Source organism: Parasteatoda tepidariorum, chromosome 3 (genome assembly GCF_043381705.1).
Source record: "Parasteatoda tepidariorum isolate YZ-2023 chromosome 3, CAS_Ptep_4.0, whole genome shotgun sequence".
Classification (NCBI taxonomy): Eukaryota; Metazoa; Arthropoda; class Arachnida; order Araneae; family Theridiidae; genus Parasteatoda; species Parasteatoda tepidariorum.
The window spans coordinates 63,959,316-63,976,845 of NC_092206.1; the positions used below are offsets into that span (position 1 = coordinate 63,959,316).

At 27.5% G+C, this 17,530-nt stretch overlaps 2 protein-coding genes across 4 annotated transcripts in view; one reads left to right on the forward strand and one right to left on the reverse strand.

The window, feature by feature from the left end:
• Positions 1-2,902, forward strand: part of LOC107453923 (lisH domain-containing protein ARMC9) — a gene marked incomplete in the record, with an annotated part of 36,463 nt that extends 33,561 nt beyond the window's left edge. Inside the window, 1 exon segment of the mRNA XM_071178744.1 lies at positions 74-2,902.
• On the reverse strand, positions 1,954-17,530 carry LOC107453921 (poly(A) binding protein nuclear 1). 3 transcript variants are annotated; one of them, XM_016070937.3, is made up of 9 exons: positions 17,337-17,495; positions 16,129-16,238; positions 15,671-15,773; positions 12,969-13,033; positions 12,776-12,882; positions 11,688-11,775; positions 10,485-10,609; positions 8,346-8,413; positions 1,954-3,344 (listed from the first exon to the last, which is right to left on the reverse strand). In XM_016070937.3, exons 2-8 carry the CDS (start codon positions 16,234-16,236, stop codon positions 8,383-8,385), a joined length of 627 nt encoding a protein of 208 aa, XP_015926423.1. In that variant the 5' UTR covers positions 16,237-16,238; positions 17,337-17,495; the 3' UTR covers positions 1,954-3,344; positions 8,346-8,382. The 3 variants fall into 3 exon arrangements, with proteins under 3 accessions (XP_015926423.1, XP_015926422.1, XP_071034846.1); XM_016070936.3 differs by lacking the exon at positions 1,954-3,344 and adding an exon at positions 4,793-4,947 and having other exon boundaries at positions 17,337-17,530; XM_071178745.1 differs by lacking the exon at positions 1,954-3,344 and adding an exon at positions 4,793-5,390.

The following is a 17,530-nucleotide window of genomic DNA, read 5'->3' on the forward strand; positions in this document are numbered from 1 at the left end:
AATATAAGTACACTAGAGTTTTAATTCCTTTTCTGTCTTGCACAAAAAATAATTTTTTGTTTTGTTTCCATAGGTTCAGCAGTTTATCTTTGAAGAGTAGATGAAATTTCTAGCATAAGACAAAAAAACAGTGCCTTGTTACAATTTTTAAATACATGAAGATGAGAATCATTCCACTCTGACGAAAATGAATTTTATAACAAATTTGCTACAACCCTAATCTTGAACAAATAGAAACTGCTCAGTTATTAGCACAAAAATAAACTGCACTTACATGGTTCTGAAATTCTGGCTTTTGTAAAGGTTTCATTTTTATGAAGAGACTGTGCTGCCAAGAAACTGATTATAACATTGTGATAATTAGATTAGAAACCTATATTAGTATCAATAAGTACTAAACGAGTTGATAAAATAGTATATGGGTGATTCTTTGGAAACATAACAATTGGGAACAAAAAATCTCTTCAAATTTAAAGTCCTGAAAATAATCTAAATTTTTTTTCTGCACATTTATTTAAGTACATTTATTAATATTTTACAGACAGCAGTGTAGTTTATTGACATTTGCTCAAAAAAAATAAATAAAAAAATAAATAAAATAGATATCCACCAAATTTTGAATGCCAGGAAAATGACATATTAGCTTAAAAGTTAAAAAAACAGTCATTTTAATCTAATAGTAAGTAACTCAACTTAAATGCAACATGTGCAGAGGTGCCACATATCTGACAAGCTCAAGTAAGAAGAAGAACTCAACTTAAGCCTTTGCGTTAGGTGGTCTATGAATTGCTTAATTCTTTTATCCACAGTGGAAAGAATAAAAAATGTTTGTTGTTGCTGATATGTACAGAATAAAATTGTATATAATAATCAATCATTAAATAAAAAAAAAAATTATTACATTCAAGCATATTACAATCTTACATAAACTTGGTATTAGGTTAATATTTGGTTTCTCTCTTTACATTAAACTGTTTAAAGAAATTTTTGGTAACTGTTTCAATGTCCTGGCATTCATAAGCCAGGATAATGAGAATTCGCCATTATATAGCATTTAACTTTAACATTTCGGCCTAAGATGTTTACATTCCACAGAAAACAACAGGATTTCTTGAAATAACTCAGGTAAATCTATGTAGTTTATATTATTAATGATTTCAAGAAGACAGGAAAATGACAACATAAAAACCTTCTCACCTTGAAAAATTTTTTGAAATAGGTTTTGAACCAGAAAGTTGGTACTTTATTCATGCAATAAGACATGTTCAGATAGGATGGTATTCTAATCAATCTATTAGCATAAGATATTGATTGCTATTTTGGTTTTAAATCACTAAATAAAAGTAGTCAGGAAAATGATAGATTTTCTTGTGACAAACTAACTATTGACAGAAAAAATAATTTTCAACAAAGTGTTTGTAAATAATACAGTCCGCATATATTCTAGAAATGCTTATAATGGTTGAGATGGAAAAAAAAAATAAGATGTTGGATAATTTATGGGATGTTTTGAAGCTAGTTATTATTGAAAATATTGTTTGTGACATACCAGGAAAATGACATTTTGAAATTCAATTCAATTTTTTAAATATACAAAACAGCTAATGCTAGTACACGGTCATTTTAAAATATTAACAGCAATGTTATTTATTTAAGTTAAAAAAAAAAAAGTTCTTTTAGTAGTATAGTATTAGACCTTGAAGCAAGAGACTGTAAACTGTCATATTTCATGAGAATCACCCATATGTAGAATACTCTTATTTTAAACTGTTTTATTAAAACTTTAAAAGGACTGCAATTAAATATTTATCAGATTAAAATTTGATTTTCTTTATCTAAGAAAAATAACTTACGGTCAATTTCACTGTTACACTTTTAATGGCATAGCACTCTTTTTTTAAACTCTTTTTTTTCAAAACTTTGTAAGGAATGTAAATAAATATTTATCAGATGAAAGTTTGATATTCTTTATTTTTTATCTGAGAAAAATACGATACAGTCTTTTCATTTGTACACACGAAATGGTATAGCGGATAATGCAATACTCCGCTTTTGAAGAGATAATAGATTTTACATAAAAACAATGTTAAATTTACCCATTTACCACTTAAAAAGGAAATATTGACATTAAAAATTGTCTTTTGCAAAAATTATTTCACCAATTGAACAATTAAAATTTTTATTTCAATCTATCGAAATTCAAATAAAATATTTTATATTAAAAGCACCCCTTCTCTCATCTATTGCTCCTATCAGCTGTTATATAGAAAACCTACATTTTAACGAAACGTCAGATTATATTTTAAGAAAAAAAAAGTCTAGGAATGATTAAGCAAATTGTGTCACAACAAACTTCAATAATTGAATTTTTGGGAAGGAAATAAGACAATTATGTATAGAGGGTTGGTGTCAGTTTACCAGACATATTATATTAGAACAAGAAGTTATCTGAAAATTTGTAAAAATTCAAGGTCAGAAAATTTTGTTTTCAACTGAAGCAATTCTTTCCCAATAAGTAGTTTTTTAATACTAAGTTTGCATTTTACACATTGAAAACAATTTCTGTTCAATTAAATAGGGGGAAAATATTAAATAATAATAGACTATAATTCTTATCCACTAAACTAACGTCCATAAAATTTAGGTGATGGAAAATGTTTTGAAGCTAATAAGTATTTCCACATTAACATATGAAATTTATATTTGAATATTATAGATGATATTTTCACATTTTGGAAAAAAAAAAGGAAAAAAAAACTCATTTTCCTCTTTTTTGGCACGTAAAATAATTACAATGTACTTTTAAACAGGAACTGAGAATTATCGGAAGCTTAAGAAGGGTGGTCGGCTTACAATCAAATCTATTAGTTGGAAATAAAACACATAAAAATAAAGGAAAAAACACCAGAACTCCGGCCAAAAGGCAAGGGGATTGCCAGTAAAGGAGGAATAAATGTCTTACCTTATTTTTGTGGAAATTTTTAAAATTTAATTTTTAGATTAGCAGAACTTTGTGAAAATATTGCCGTAATAAAATTTTTGGATTAGCACAAGCCCAAGAATCAATGGTCTTAAGATAAACAGATCCCTGTTTATGAAATATAATTTTGCACAAGTTTATGAAACATTCCTTATTAAATAAAAACTATTCTAATAACAATTTAGAGTAGGATTTTTATAATTGGATTAGCTACTGATTAAAAATTTCTTTAGAAAACTTGGTACCTAATTTTAATCAGGGCTTGCAATAACGGAGTTTGAATGTAATACACACATAATATTATTACATTTAAAACTTCTGGAAGAGCACTTTCTTCTCTATTCAGTCAACTTAGATTAACGACCTACAACAAAAAAATATGATTTACTAATATTATAAGGATTAAATAAAGCCAGGTTAATTTAATTTATGGTAGATCAAAGAGATAAATGACAATAGTAAAAATGAATGCATAGTTCTAAGATCAATGAAATTTAAATTTCAGCTATAATAGAAAAAACATTTTATATATATTTTTAAATCAACTCTGCATTCTTATATTTTAAAGTTCTAAAATACAAATGAAGGCCATTTCTAAAATAGCAGTGTTACTTTTAAAGCGAAAGTCTCGCACAGAACTTCAGCTTAGAAAAATCCTTATATTTTAAGCAGAGGGAAATAAGATTCAAGCTCAAAAGATTAAACATCAATATTAAGTTCGGATGATGGCTTCCTCTTATGAAGATGGCAAAGCAGCGAACCTTTTTGAAATATCTATTGGATGTAGCATTAAATAAGAGTATCCAATAATTTAATTTTTTTTACATAAAATATTTGTAAATTAGATTAAAAATAAATCTAGATCAATTAAAATTTTGTTTCAATAGTTCAAAGCAGGGTTGGCAAGTTTTTGACACATGACGGCTTTTACCGGTTTATACCATGGTTTTTACCGTCATGTCAAAAACCCATAGTTTTGGTGAAACTGTATTTTTATTTGAGTTTAACTGCTTAAAATTAATTCATTTTTGGGCAATAAAATTAGAAAAAAAGTTGTTAAAACATATTTAAGAACAGATTCTTGCATTTTCCCAGCATGGTTATATCAGAACATACTATTTGAAGTAAAATATTAGGATACTAAACAAAATTTTCAACATTTCCAAGCATCATTTTGTTTGGCATATTACATTACTGAAGAATGTCAAGTCATTCTTGACTTAGAGTTTGTTAGTTTTGAAAGTTTTGTTTAGCTTATTTCTAATATTTAAGAAATGCCAAATTTTAAATTCTTCTTTTTAGTTCTTGAATTTATTAATAGTTCCAAGCTTTCTTGTTTGTCTGTTTATTTCTAACAATTAGGAAGTGCAAAACTTTGAATCCTTTGCAAATCAAGCTATAATGATAAAAGTAAGTATCACTATTTTCAATAAGTATATTACAATATTTTTATATGAATGTACATCCTTCAATAAGAATACATGTATATAGTTGCAAACTCAATAGCAATCATTTACAACATTCATTTATGAAGGCAATTATGTGAAAATAATATATTGTTCACTATATGCCACAAATTAAAGAAATCAGTAGGTTTTTGACAGTTTTTACCGGTAAAAACACGGTTTTTACCACTGTCATGTCAAAAACCAGTTTTTGACGGCAAAAACCCAACCCTGGTTCAAAGTGCTACAAAATTAAACTGAATGTTCATTTTGAAATAAAATATTTGAGATTAAAACTCCGACTTTAAAATACACAGTGTTTCAAAGAAAATATTTAATATGAAAGAAAGTATTCAACAACAAAAAATGCTCATCATATTTTTATTTCTATTTTCTTTTACATTTTTTTTTTGTTATTATTTTCTTCTTTTTTCTCTTTTACATTTTTTAAAATTTTTTCTTCTTTTTTTTCTTTTTTTAAAAAAAAATGATGAACACCAACTTCACCTGCTCCACTGATAGCTGTAGAGGAAAAATTAATATAGTTATCGCAAAATAGTGTATTATAAATAATCTTTTCTCTTCACCAAAGATTAGGAATAGTATGAAAGTTGTGACTTACTTAAAAGGCACAAAATAAAATTCATCTCCAGAAAAGTAAATAAATAAAAAAACGGTCGGTTACAAAAAACATTTTTCAATATTTGATTTTAACATAAAAATCAGTTTTTGTATTTCATACAGCTTCTATCTGATGTAGAAGCATGAAACTGAAGCATACATAAAAAAAAATATTTTAAAAAATTGGAAAAGGAGAAATAAAAAATTTTGCTCAGATTTTTGAAGTTCAAAAACTCCATAAGCATAGTATCTAAAAAAATTTTTTTCCCTGTAAATTCATTTTAGATTTAAGAAGATACCTCAATAATAAACATCTAATAAAAGGCATAGATGGAAGCCAGGTGCTGCAAGAAAAAATATCATTATAAATTTTCATCTTAAAGACAATTGTAGTCCTGAAAAGAAATAATTATTTGTGGGCTAAAAAGTGTATTCATAAGCTTTTTTTTTGTAAATTTTTTTATTATAATTTAACAAATATATAAGTGAAATGAATAAACCTTCCTTGCTACATAATACAGGCAGGAAAGTGGACAAAAATAAAAAAAGCTGAACTTTTATAATACAGGTCACTGGGAGGAGGGGGAGGGAGTGTTCTATATGATATGACTGTGATATCGATGAGATATATAAAAGCAACTTTTAACTATGCAGGGAGATTTTTATTTAATATTTAAAGTGGCAGAAGCATTTAGACAGTTTACTTTAAATTTTTCTTAAATATAATTTTAAAATTTTGACCACTACTATATTAAAGAAAATTTAGCAATTATACTAAGGCGTGGCTAGTAAATTACTTACTAATGAAAAATATCACATCTTTACAGTAACTAATTCAAGAGAAAACTTACTTCTACTTCTTTAAAGAATCGTAATATTTGGTTCCAAAATCGCGTGAATATCAATCGTGATACTGGATTTCAAAATCGCGATTTCAGAATTTAAAATCGCGTGAATATCAATCGCGATTTTGGATTTTAAAATCCTGTGAAAATGAATAGAGCTGTTGGATTTTAAAAACACGAAAATACAAATTGCGATATTGAATTTTTAAATAGCGTAAATAAGAATCATGATATATAATTTTTAGATCATGTGAATACGAATCGCAATGAGTAATTTTTAAATAGCAGGAGTCTGTCAAGGTTTTTCTGAGAGGTACGTATTTTGTGAAAATTTAGACATAATTTGTGAAAAATTAAAAATTATATTAAAAAATCAACATAAAAATATGGATTTATCGTTTCTTAAGGGATACAAAAATAAAATTTTAAGAGAAAGTATTTTGTGAAACTACCGTTTTTCCTAAAATTGAATTTGTGCAGGTACCGCTAAATGGTAGTAAATTCGGTCTGGACAGACCCCTGAATAGCATACAAATACGAAATCTGATATTACAACTGCTTGATAAAGAGTCGCAATGCTGGATTTAAAAATGTGTGAATACGAATCGCGACATTGGATTTTAAACTCACGGGAGTACCAATTGCGATATTCGGCTTTAAAAACGCTTAAATACAAATTGCGACATTCGGCTTTAAAAACGCTTAAATACAAATTGCGATATTGGATTTTTAAATCGAGTGAATAGGAATTTCTAGTACGATTCTTAAATCGCGTAAAGAATTGCAGCACGTAACTTTTAAATCAGTTAAATACGAAAATCGATGATTGACATTAAAATCGTCTGATTAAGAATCACGATTTTTGCAGATTCCGGAGCAGTTCCTAATATTAAAATTCCGAAAATCAGCCAAAAAATAAAAATAAATAAAGTATAGGTCGTTGAAACGAAACTGCTTAGACTCCTTTCCACTCTATAGGGGAAGTAGCGGTTACAAAGCAACGGCGTGCCTGCCGAAGCTCCACCTTTTTCCTTCTGAAATTAATTTTCTCATTAGGCTACTGCAAGGGGAAAAAGTTTATTCCAAGTTCGACTATCGTTCGGGCAGCTTGGGTTTCTCTGATTGGACTCCCCAAAAATTTCAGTTTATGAAACATGGTCGGAAATTTTAAAAATTTGGAGAAAAAAGCGGATTTCTGCTTTTTTGCGGAAGTCTTTCATCCCTGATAATAGGAATAGAAAATAAAAGTTAGTACATCTGGAATGCCCAAAACACAGCATGCCCCTTGCCAGTACAAAACAGGAAAATTTAGAAAGAAGTAAAGATACAATGTCAAAGAATAAATGAAAGAGAAAAATGAGATGATCAGCAAATGATTTTAGTATTAATCATTAGTAATAAAAGCTGTATCTCGAAATTTGAAAATTTTGCTTTCATTTCTATTATGAAGAAAAAAAGGATTTTATTAAAAAAAATACACAAAATTATTATAAAGCTCTGTTTCAAACTAAAATTGTTTATACGAACAAGGTTTTGATGTGCTAAACCAACTAATCACTGCACTTCAACCAACTAATCACTGCACTTCAACCAACTAATCACTGCACTTCAACTAACTAATCAGGAAGTGATCTCATAAAACTTCATTTCAGATTTCGTAGCTGTAAATGCCTTTCCCTTGACCCGATCCCAAAATACTTTTTAAACACAAACACACATATTGCATTTATGGATAGCATAAAAAATATCAATTTACAGATACAGCATCTAAAAAATTTAAAATAGGAAAAGAATAATTTTATGATGTAAAAAACTTTATTATGTAAGAAAAGGAACTATACTTATAACCTAATTCTAATTATTTCATTGTTAGCTTTAAAGGAGTAATGTAAGGAAAAATGCTCGGTAATAAACAAAAATATTTTTATCATTTCTAACCAGAGAGAAATCAATTGTAGAAAATTTAAGTGAGCTATAAAGAAATACTCATATACTATATAAAAATAATGTATGTTAAATTGTTTTTAAACGTTATACTTGTTTTTAACTTTTTCGGCTTTCCAATTTCTCAATAGCTAAGAGTTTAGAAAACTTCCCTTATAACAAATCTATTGCTTACAATATTTTCAAAAGAAAATCAAGTTTTGTTTACTTAAATGCCCATTGATACAGTTTAATAAAATTCATTGGTATCATTTTAAGAATGGAATAGTTAAATTATTGCCATCTCGTATAACCACAAAATTACACGGTGACCTTCTACATCTAACGTTGGATGTAATTAAAAAAAATCTGTAACCCTACAAGAAATTACATCTTAGTAAAAATATAAGCTTTTAACTGAACTTTATAAAGCAAAGAATAAAAAATGTTAAACAAAGAATAAGGAAACAAAAGATATAAATAAACCATGCCACCCGTATGAGAGTAAATTTTAAAAATTGTAAAACTTACATGAAATGTCCCCTTAAAATACTTGAAGCCTCTAAAATCAATAGGGGTAGTACCAGGAACTTCGCCGCCTGAGATAAAAGGGAATAAACTTTACTACATTGCGATAAAACAAATCATAAAATAAACATACATAAAAAGCAAAAAAAATAAATGTTGAACACGTTTTTAAGATTTAAGTAGCAAGCATAAATAGCCTAGTGTTTGCATAAAAATGTTTTATGATGGATAGAGCTAAATTTAATTAGTTTAAAGGCTTCTAAGATATTAAAAGTAAAAGTTTAAAAAACATCTTTAAAAGCTAAATTTTTGCCCAATAAAAATAATTTTGACAATGAATAACGAATAACAATGATATAATACCTACAAGTTTTCTTTTACTTAAAATAGAGACATAGCTTTAATAATGTGGCAGTTTTTTACTTAAGCAAGGGTGAGAAATTGTTTTTCAATCATCAGATTATCTACAAATAAAACGCTTTAGTGTTGGCAGTTACATGAGGAAAAAAAAAAAACATTTGAACAAAGTAGTTGTGTATGAATGTTAATGATACAAAATCTACAATTTGAATAATAACTCATGGTGTATACTGTATAGATTATTTATACAGCCAATATTGTTATTTAACACATACTGTGAGATATGGTGTAGATTGTTATTTATGCACTCATAGTATCTTGAAAAATCATGATACAATTTTAATAGTTTTTATTTCTTACAATAGGCTACCACAAGCATAATCAACATGGATTTCATAATTTTCATAGCTAATGGGGAAGACAAAAATTTGGTGCTCTGAAGCTAGGTGAAGAAATAATGTATTTCTTTTGTTGACTTTATTGCTTTGAGGTGTGTTTTTATGAAACTTAATAATGTATATTCAAAAAGAAAAAGGGAAGAATTTTAAGTGCCATTCAACCGAAGAATCATATAGTAAATCGGATTAACCAAAATCAATCGCAACAAATAAGATCGATAGTCGATAATTATGTGCGTGTGGTACAAGAGTAAAAGTAAAAGGATCAAAACAACAACAATAGTAACGAATTTGCAATTTGTAAAATTGCCCATTTAAAACTAACTCCAATTGAATTTTAAAAAAATTTAAAATCCCAGCAATGAAAAAAAACAAACAATAATCCAACAACATAGTGCTATCAGCAAAGATCAGATCCCAGGGAACACAAGTGTTTGATGGAACAAATGCCAGAATTGGACACACCACAAACATAAGCTGTACATGACAAGGAAATCTGTTACACTCAATTCCGTGGAAAATAAAATAGAAATCAACACGAATCAAACTAATGGGATTCATGAAAGCAAACCCCTCCTTTTCCTTAGATGCTAAAAACTTAAATGCTTCTTCACTTAAATGCTAAAATGTACAGAATTAAGCTATTTTTTTCAAAAAATATTTACTAGTTTCAAGGATAACAAATGATAGAAATCAACGACACAAATTTAAACTTAAAGAGCACACACTAAACCCAAGATAGCTAAACTTAAACCACAGCTAATCTGAAACTAATCATTTGAAATGTAGATTAGGAATTAAAAATATTTGAGAAAGAGGAAATATTTTTATATATTTCAGCAAGAAAACCTGTAGATAGTTAAACGACTATAAAATGGTAGCATCAAAAGCACTGGTTTTGGAAAAGCATGTAATATCTATACAGATTTTACCAAGATGTTATTTTCTTCCAGACAATGGCAAGTTCAACTAGCAGATTAGTTATTAAACGAGCCTTAAATTCAAAATGAAAAAATAAGCTAAGCACAGTAACAAAAAGATAATGAGTATAAGCCTGCTAAATGCGATGGAAACACAGCCTATAAACTGTGTAAGAAAAACAAACAATTTTGGTCTAAAACTTTTGCAAAAAAGAAAAGAAATAAAATCAACCTTAATGTACTTTAACAGTACTCTTAAGAGGCACAATATATCAATTCTCATAACTGACCTCTTAGACAAAGTTCTTGCAAAAGAATTACCTTTAAAGGGGGGGGGGGAACGATTTGAAACGCAGAGAAGATATCCTTCATCATCAACTGAATTCTTACAGTTTAAGATTAGGGATTCAAAGAAGACATAATAGGTAATATTTATTAATTACTATTGCGAGAAAAATACATACCTATAAGCTCTTCGCACTGGTCTATATCCACTAAAGAAAGGCCTTGCTGCTCGACCTCGAAATCGACCCCGAGGAGGTCTATTGGTAGAACTGATGCCAGGTCTATTAGTACGTTTAGGCAGTACCTATAACAAAAGATTAAACGGTAAACATTAATTCAATCACAAACTAGTCTAGTAGAACCAGCATACCATTTCAATTACAGAATATAAGAGAATGCTTAAAAATAAACAGAACTGGTACACAACTAAACTAAAGGCATAAATTTATTAATATAAGATTTTTCATATTTATCAATGGCAACACAATACCAATTCATTTATTATTATATTATATTACAAAATATTCCCTGCGGCAGAAATTTTCTTGAGCTTTTGGCGATAAAACCTCTCTAGCACTAATATCTTTCTGCAAGATACTTTTAATAATAATTAATATACACGTTATTAATTAAATTTTAAGTAACAGAAACATTGTATTTACAAAGAAAAGCCTATTTGGATATAATTAAATTGTGTGTATTTTTTTAATGAATATATAATTTGTTTTTTTCATGGGAGATATTCTCACATTTTGTAAGAGGAAAACACACTAATTATTTCTTTTTTCGCTTTTCGTAAATCATCATCAAATAAAAAATAATAACAATTAAAAATCGTAAGATCAGTGAAAGAAAAGAAAACCAAATTTTTTTATTCTTCCCAAAAGGGAATGAAAAAAAAAACGAGCATTTCTTCCTCTCTGATGTTTGAAATAGGTATCTCTCGCGTATAATTGTGGAGGGGGAAAAAATCTTTAAAACATTTCTGCAGAAAAGAAATTTTTTGCTTCAATATTCTTTATTTTTCATTCTTCTCAAATTAGAATCGAAAAATTATGAAAATTTCTTTCCCCTCCGATGAGCGAAAAAGGCATCCTTTAAATATAATTTTAGAGGAAAAAAATTTCGAAAATTTTTGCAGAAAAGAAAACAAAATTTTTTACTTTCTAAAGTAAAATTCTTTCTGCAAGAATTCTGTAACGTTCTGCGACAATGTCGCCGTGATTCTGCCAAAGGGTAAATATCTGACCTATTTATAAGAATGTGTGAAGGATAATTTTAACAAATTCTTTTTCTACAAAACAATCTTGAGTATTTAATTCAAAAACTTGTAAAGCTCATTTAATCGACTCAACTAAATATGTATAAAAAAAAATACTAACTTTTATTTGTCTTCCTCGAAACAAAGATTCATCAAGAGCAGTCGATGTAGATACTGAGTCTTTATCTGCAAATTCAATATATGCAAATCTAGAAAAAAAAGTTACTTTCATAATTAATTCTGTCAACAACAGAAAATGTTTTCACTGTAAAGATAGAATAATTAATAAGATCAAATTACTATTTAAATGTTTATCATAACTATTCATTATTTTAAAAATGCAATTTCTTTCAAATACAAATTAAAAGAAAAGGACACAAAATATTCTTAACAAATGCACACATTTACAGTTACTCTTGGGAAGAAAAAAAAAAAAAAAAGAAGAAAGAAAACGCCAAATTTGTGGTTGTAAAACTAAAAAAATTGGAATAAACAATAAGTGTGAGTATAGGCTGTAACAGAATATCACTAAACGCTGTTTATAGTTTAATTTGAACATCAAATAGAGATGCCAACTTGGTATTGACATAGTGTATGCAAAATTTTATATTTAAAATAGATATGAACAGTTACAGGATAATAAATTGTTGTATTGCAACAAACAGCTAAGCTAAGCCCTACACATCTATTCTTAAAATTTCTGAATACAAGGCCCGAAAAATCTAATATTCTCACTACATTGCACATGTCATCACTATATACGATTTTAAAATAATTAACAACGATGGTTGTAGCAATAAAACAAAATATTGAGTAAATACTGAGAATACACTAAAGCAAAAAACAGAAAGATCCTAATTTAAATCTTTCTTAATTTCAGTAAAATGAACATACCCTCAACTAAATTCAGACAAAAAACATAATTTAACAAAATAACAAAAAATAAATAAGAATGTTCCCTTGACTAGTTACTCTGAGAAATCCGAAATCTCAGCTTTCAATCTAGATTTTGTAGATTTAAAATTCTGAGCAATATGATTATTATATCAGACAAAAATATGCAGCATGATAATTTTAATAGAAAAAAATTGGAAAATCATAAAAAAATGAATATATAAATGTGTGTAAGCTAAATAATAAAACGGATTTTGATCAAATTGCAACTAACACAAATGTCTAAATAATTATCCAAATAAAAACTATACATACCCTTTAGGATGTCCAGTAAATTTGTCACATTGAATAGTTACTCTATTGATAGAACCACAACCATGAAAATGAGCCTCCAACTCCTCTGCGGTAGCTCCATAATCAACCTAAAATTTAAAATGTAAAAAAATATATTGATAGACAAGAAAAATGAATGCAGCTAATAAGAATTTTAATGGGAAAAAAAACTTACATTGCCAACATATATTGATCTAGAATCAATCTCCATTTTTTCTTCAATACTCAAAGCAGTTAAACCTATAAAAAAAAATATCCTTCAAAATAAAACTTACAACAAATAATCGTATTTTTAAAAATATTGTATTGTGGGACATATCATAAAACAGAAAAAATTATTAAGAGGATATAAACGGAAAAAAGTTTAAAGTAATAAGATCTTTCATTTATTCTCCCATCAACACATTTTATTTCCAAAAATTATTATTCCATTTTGTTCATAAAAATTATGCAAACATGAAATTAGATTTAATCATGCTTAAAAAATTATTAATGTAAAAAATTATCATATAAAATATTATTATTATAAAAAATCTAGGGACTAAAACGGCTATCATAACCATGAATAAATATTTTGAGCAATTAACATTAAATTAAATCTAATATTCTCAGTTAAAAAGAAAAATTTTTACAAAAAGATAATTCCTTTTCCAGATATTAGTAGAGCACATTCAATTACTGATTTTTTTAAAGAATATTTCAGTCTGGAATTTATATATATATATTATAAATATAAATAATAGAAATTCATTTGGGATAGTGGTTCCTCATTCTTAAAAATAATGAATTACAGACAAGTTTTTTTCCTTTTTGCTAAACAGTTTTGATACTCGATTACGAATTCTCTTCATGCTAATTTCTTAAAAAAATACTTAAGAATAAATATCCTACACTAGCATGTTACGGATAGCTTAGCTTTTAACCAGGATTTATTGATTAAAATCCAAGATTTAACTCAACACAATAGATTTTTTTTAAAAAAAGGAATCATAGATTTAAATTTTACAAAGCATTATAATATATTTTTAATAATTTTCATCAACTTAAAATTTATTGTAAATATATATATATCCCCCGCTATAGTGAAAGCGCTATAGTCAAACCCCGCTATAGTGAACCTTCAAGGGACCGAAATTTCGGTTCACTATATCCGTTACGCAGGCAATTTACCTAATGGCTCTCAAACTCCTCCCTTTTATTACACATTATTCAAATATATGACTGAAAAATATTAAGTAGCAGTAAAAAACTGTGTTATTTTTCATTATTCTACGTCTTGCATGCAAAAAAAAAAAAAAAAAAAGTAATCTTTAGCTGATGAGCAATCCTCAACATCAGATATGGAAACACTTCCTGACTCTCAGGAAATTTTTTATGAATTTCTGTTATTTCGCTTTTTAAACCTGTCTAACCTGCCATTCGAGCACATAAAAGTAGTCTCATAAAATTGTTTTTCAAATTCATCGACATTTGTTCAGATACTGGAAGATTGCTGCTTTTTCGAATGCTAACCACTTCAGTAATGCTTCTTAAACATCCTTGTGATCTGCTTTTCTCAACTTTTTTCTACCATCTAAATTTTTTTCATGAGCAGAAATTATTAATTACCTATTTTTCCATATGTTACAAACTGCAGATTTGGATAGTTCTTATTCAGCAAATATCAGCTGGATTGCATCCATTTTCAATTTTTCCGATTATGCCCATTTTATCATCAATGGAGAACGTTTACTGCTCGCCATAGTTAAATTTGAGACACTTGCTTGCAGACTTTTTTTTAACTGAACTGAGAGCAAAAAGGAGTTGAAATGAGGTCCTTATCGACACATATTAGTGTCCAATCCTTTGACCAATAATGAATAATTACTCATTCCCTCTGACAGAAAATGCATATTGAGCCCACTGACACCTTGCAGGTGCATAATCTGCCTGGGTTGGAAACATCTGCTTGGTTTGTTTAGGGATGGGAAAGTGAGACGAAAGAAGCAAACAAGAAAAAATGCTTACCGCTGCATTCCCCTCTATAGATGGTTTTAAAAATCGGTATTTGTAGTTATTTTGAACTAGAAAAAATTATTCACAAAAAAAAATGTAGAAAAAAAATCAGTCAAAGACAGGAAAAAGTTCATTATATCCAACTTCCTCACTTTGTTGGTTCTCTATATCCACAAAAAAAATAACATTATACGTGTATAGCAAGGTACGGGACTGAACTTTTCGTTCACTATATCCGGGAGTTCACTATAGCGGAGTTTGACTGTATATATATATATATATGTANAAATTTTAATATGAGTACTTGGCGTGCAATAAAAAGCACTTTTGAAATATATATACTATTATAGAAATTATTTTTCCTTTAAATAAATGGGTAGATTAGGTTATTCTAAATCAAAATATTTGTTAACCTGAATATAAAGGTAAGGAATAAAGCACCATATACTTTATCTTTACATATATTAATAAATAAATGTAAAATTAAATTTATTGTTTGCTTGTTAACCTGTTTTTCAATAACTAATTATAATACATTTCTATTTCATTTAAAAAAAATGCATTTACATTACATACACTATATTTTACTTAAAACTATTTCTAAGTAATTTGTTTGAAATATATTGTCATGATTTGTTTAATATTTAAATTATAAATATTTATAAAATTAATTACTTACTAACTATATTTTTTAATATCTTTTAAAAAATAAATATTATATATATATTTTAAAAAATCTGATTTAATAACATAAATTGCCATTTTATAGTTATTTTTCCACTTATAATATTATGCTAACAAATAAATGTAGCAAGAACTCACTTAGCTTGATCTTTTCTTTTTATATTAAAATTAAAAATAAGTAAGCATTAACTATTATACCGGGAGTACTATGAGCCATTTTTTCAACTTCATTTTGCATTTGTTTGATTTTCTCAGCCTCTTCTTCCATTTCCTTTACTCTTGCTTTGATCATTTCTAAATCCTGTAATAAGTAAAAAACATTTTATTACTAAATATAAGAACACACATTCAAGCGGATAAGTTGGCTATAAAAACTGACAGGTTTAAGCTAGACATTTAAAATTTAAACTTGTCTCTCAAAAAATTATTTACACTAGAATTAGTAGGTGACACATGTGTTTGTTAACTGATTTGTCAGAAATTATTTTACAGTAACAATCTTTAAAAGCAAACCCTTTAGAAAATTTTTACAATTAAAAACAATGTAAAGACATCACGAATTGGAGTAAAAGTTTGTTGGAGCTGTTGTACACTTTGTTGGAACCAAGATAACATATATACTAAGATTGCCCATATATAAAGAGATCTTTACTTACTGGATCATCTACCTCATCAGATTGGCCAGTCATATTCAACGAATCACCATTACCAAGTTCTGCTGAAGCTGAGAGCAAATCGCCATTTTCCATGCTTTCATCTGCCATCTCTGAAAGACATACAAATAACTTGAATTAAGTTAATAAATTCATTTGCTCTCCTCTCTTCAAAATTAGGAAATATGAGATTGTATTCTAAAAAATTACAATATCAGTTCACAAAGCTTAATTTAGCTCCAGGATATTTACCCCAGGTTATGGGATAAATATCTAGGTTTTCTCTGGTATTTTATATTGATAAGAGTGCCCACACGGATTTTCCTTTTTTGCAAAGTGGATTTTAATTAAAACTGAATGTACTAGATGTATAACTGTTAATTCAAATGTAAAATAATTGTTAAATAAAAACTTCCTAAACTTGAAGCTAAATTCACATTATATAATACTTAATTAAAAACTTCATTTGTAATTAGGTCTTTTTACTAATGAGTACCATATTCAAAAAATCATTAAATGTTTCATTAAAAAACCTGGTGCATCCACATTATCTGTACCATTGATCTTTATACTGTACAGTAATCAGTACAAGTCACTCACTGAATAGTTAAGGAAAGGGTATTGATTTATTTCTAAATATCTTACACTCAGAATTTTATAACTCACAAACTTAAAGTTAGCTATTTTAAAAAAATTGAGATTAACATTTGACAGTTTTTAACTCATAAGACTTTTTTGAGTGCTATAAATATATATATAGGAAATAATAGTCCACAGTGAAGTTTTTGATCAGGTAATATCTTACTGCTTCAGTTTCTTGGAATTACTTATTTTATAACATATAAAAATCGAATTTGTTTTGAGTGCATACAAATATAACTTAAATTAAAACAAGAATTGAAAGATTTATGCGTATAGAAAAAAACTAAGTATTTTAAACTTTTTTGCATAAGATTTATTTTTATAGTATTTCTTGTTACACCCCGGTAGGTACTGAAGCAATCGAAAAATTGGACAAAAGAGATAGCTAAAGAAGAAAACAGTTTAACTAACATAAGTCTACAATAAAATAACTATCAAATTGCACTCATGCCGATAATATATAAAAATAATGTCATAAATTATCTAAGCGATAATTACTTGACTCCAAAAGATACAACATAGTAGACGGATTTATGCAAAATTATAATGAATAAATATAAAATATTTACCGTAAAACTTTGCGTAAAATCAAGTTAGAGAGAATTAATACAAGATACACATCAATCACAGGAAATATAAATATTAATAAGAAAAAGAATTCCGAAAAGGACTCAGATTAAGTCGTTTACGATTCAGAATATCAATAAATTAAAAATCAAAGTTGAAGTGTTTTCTTTAAAGTCTTGAGCTGGGTCAAAGGCTT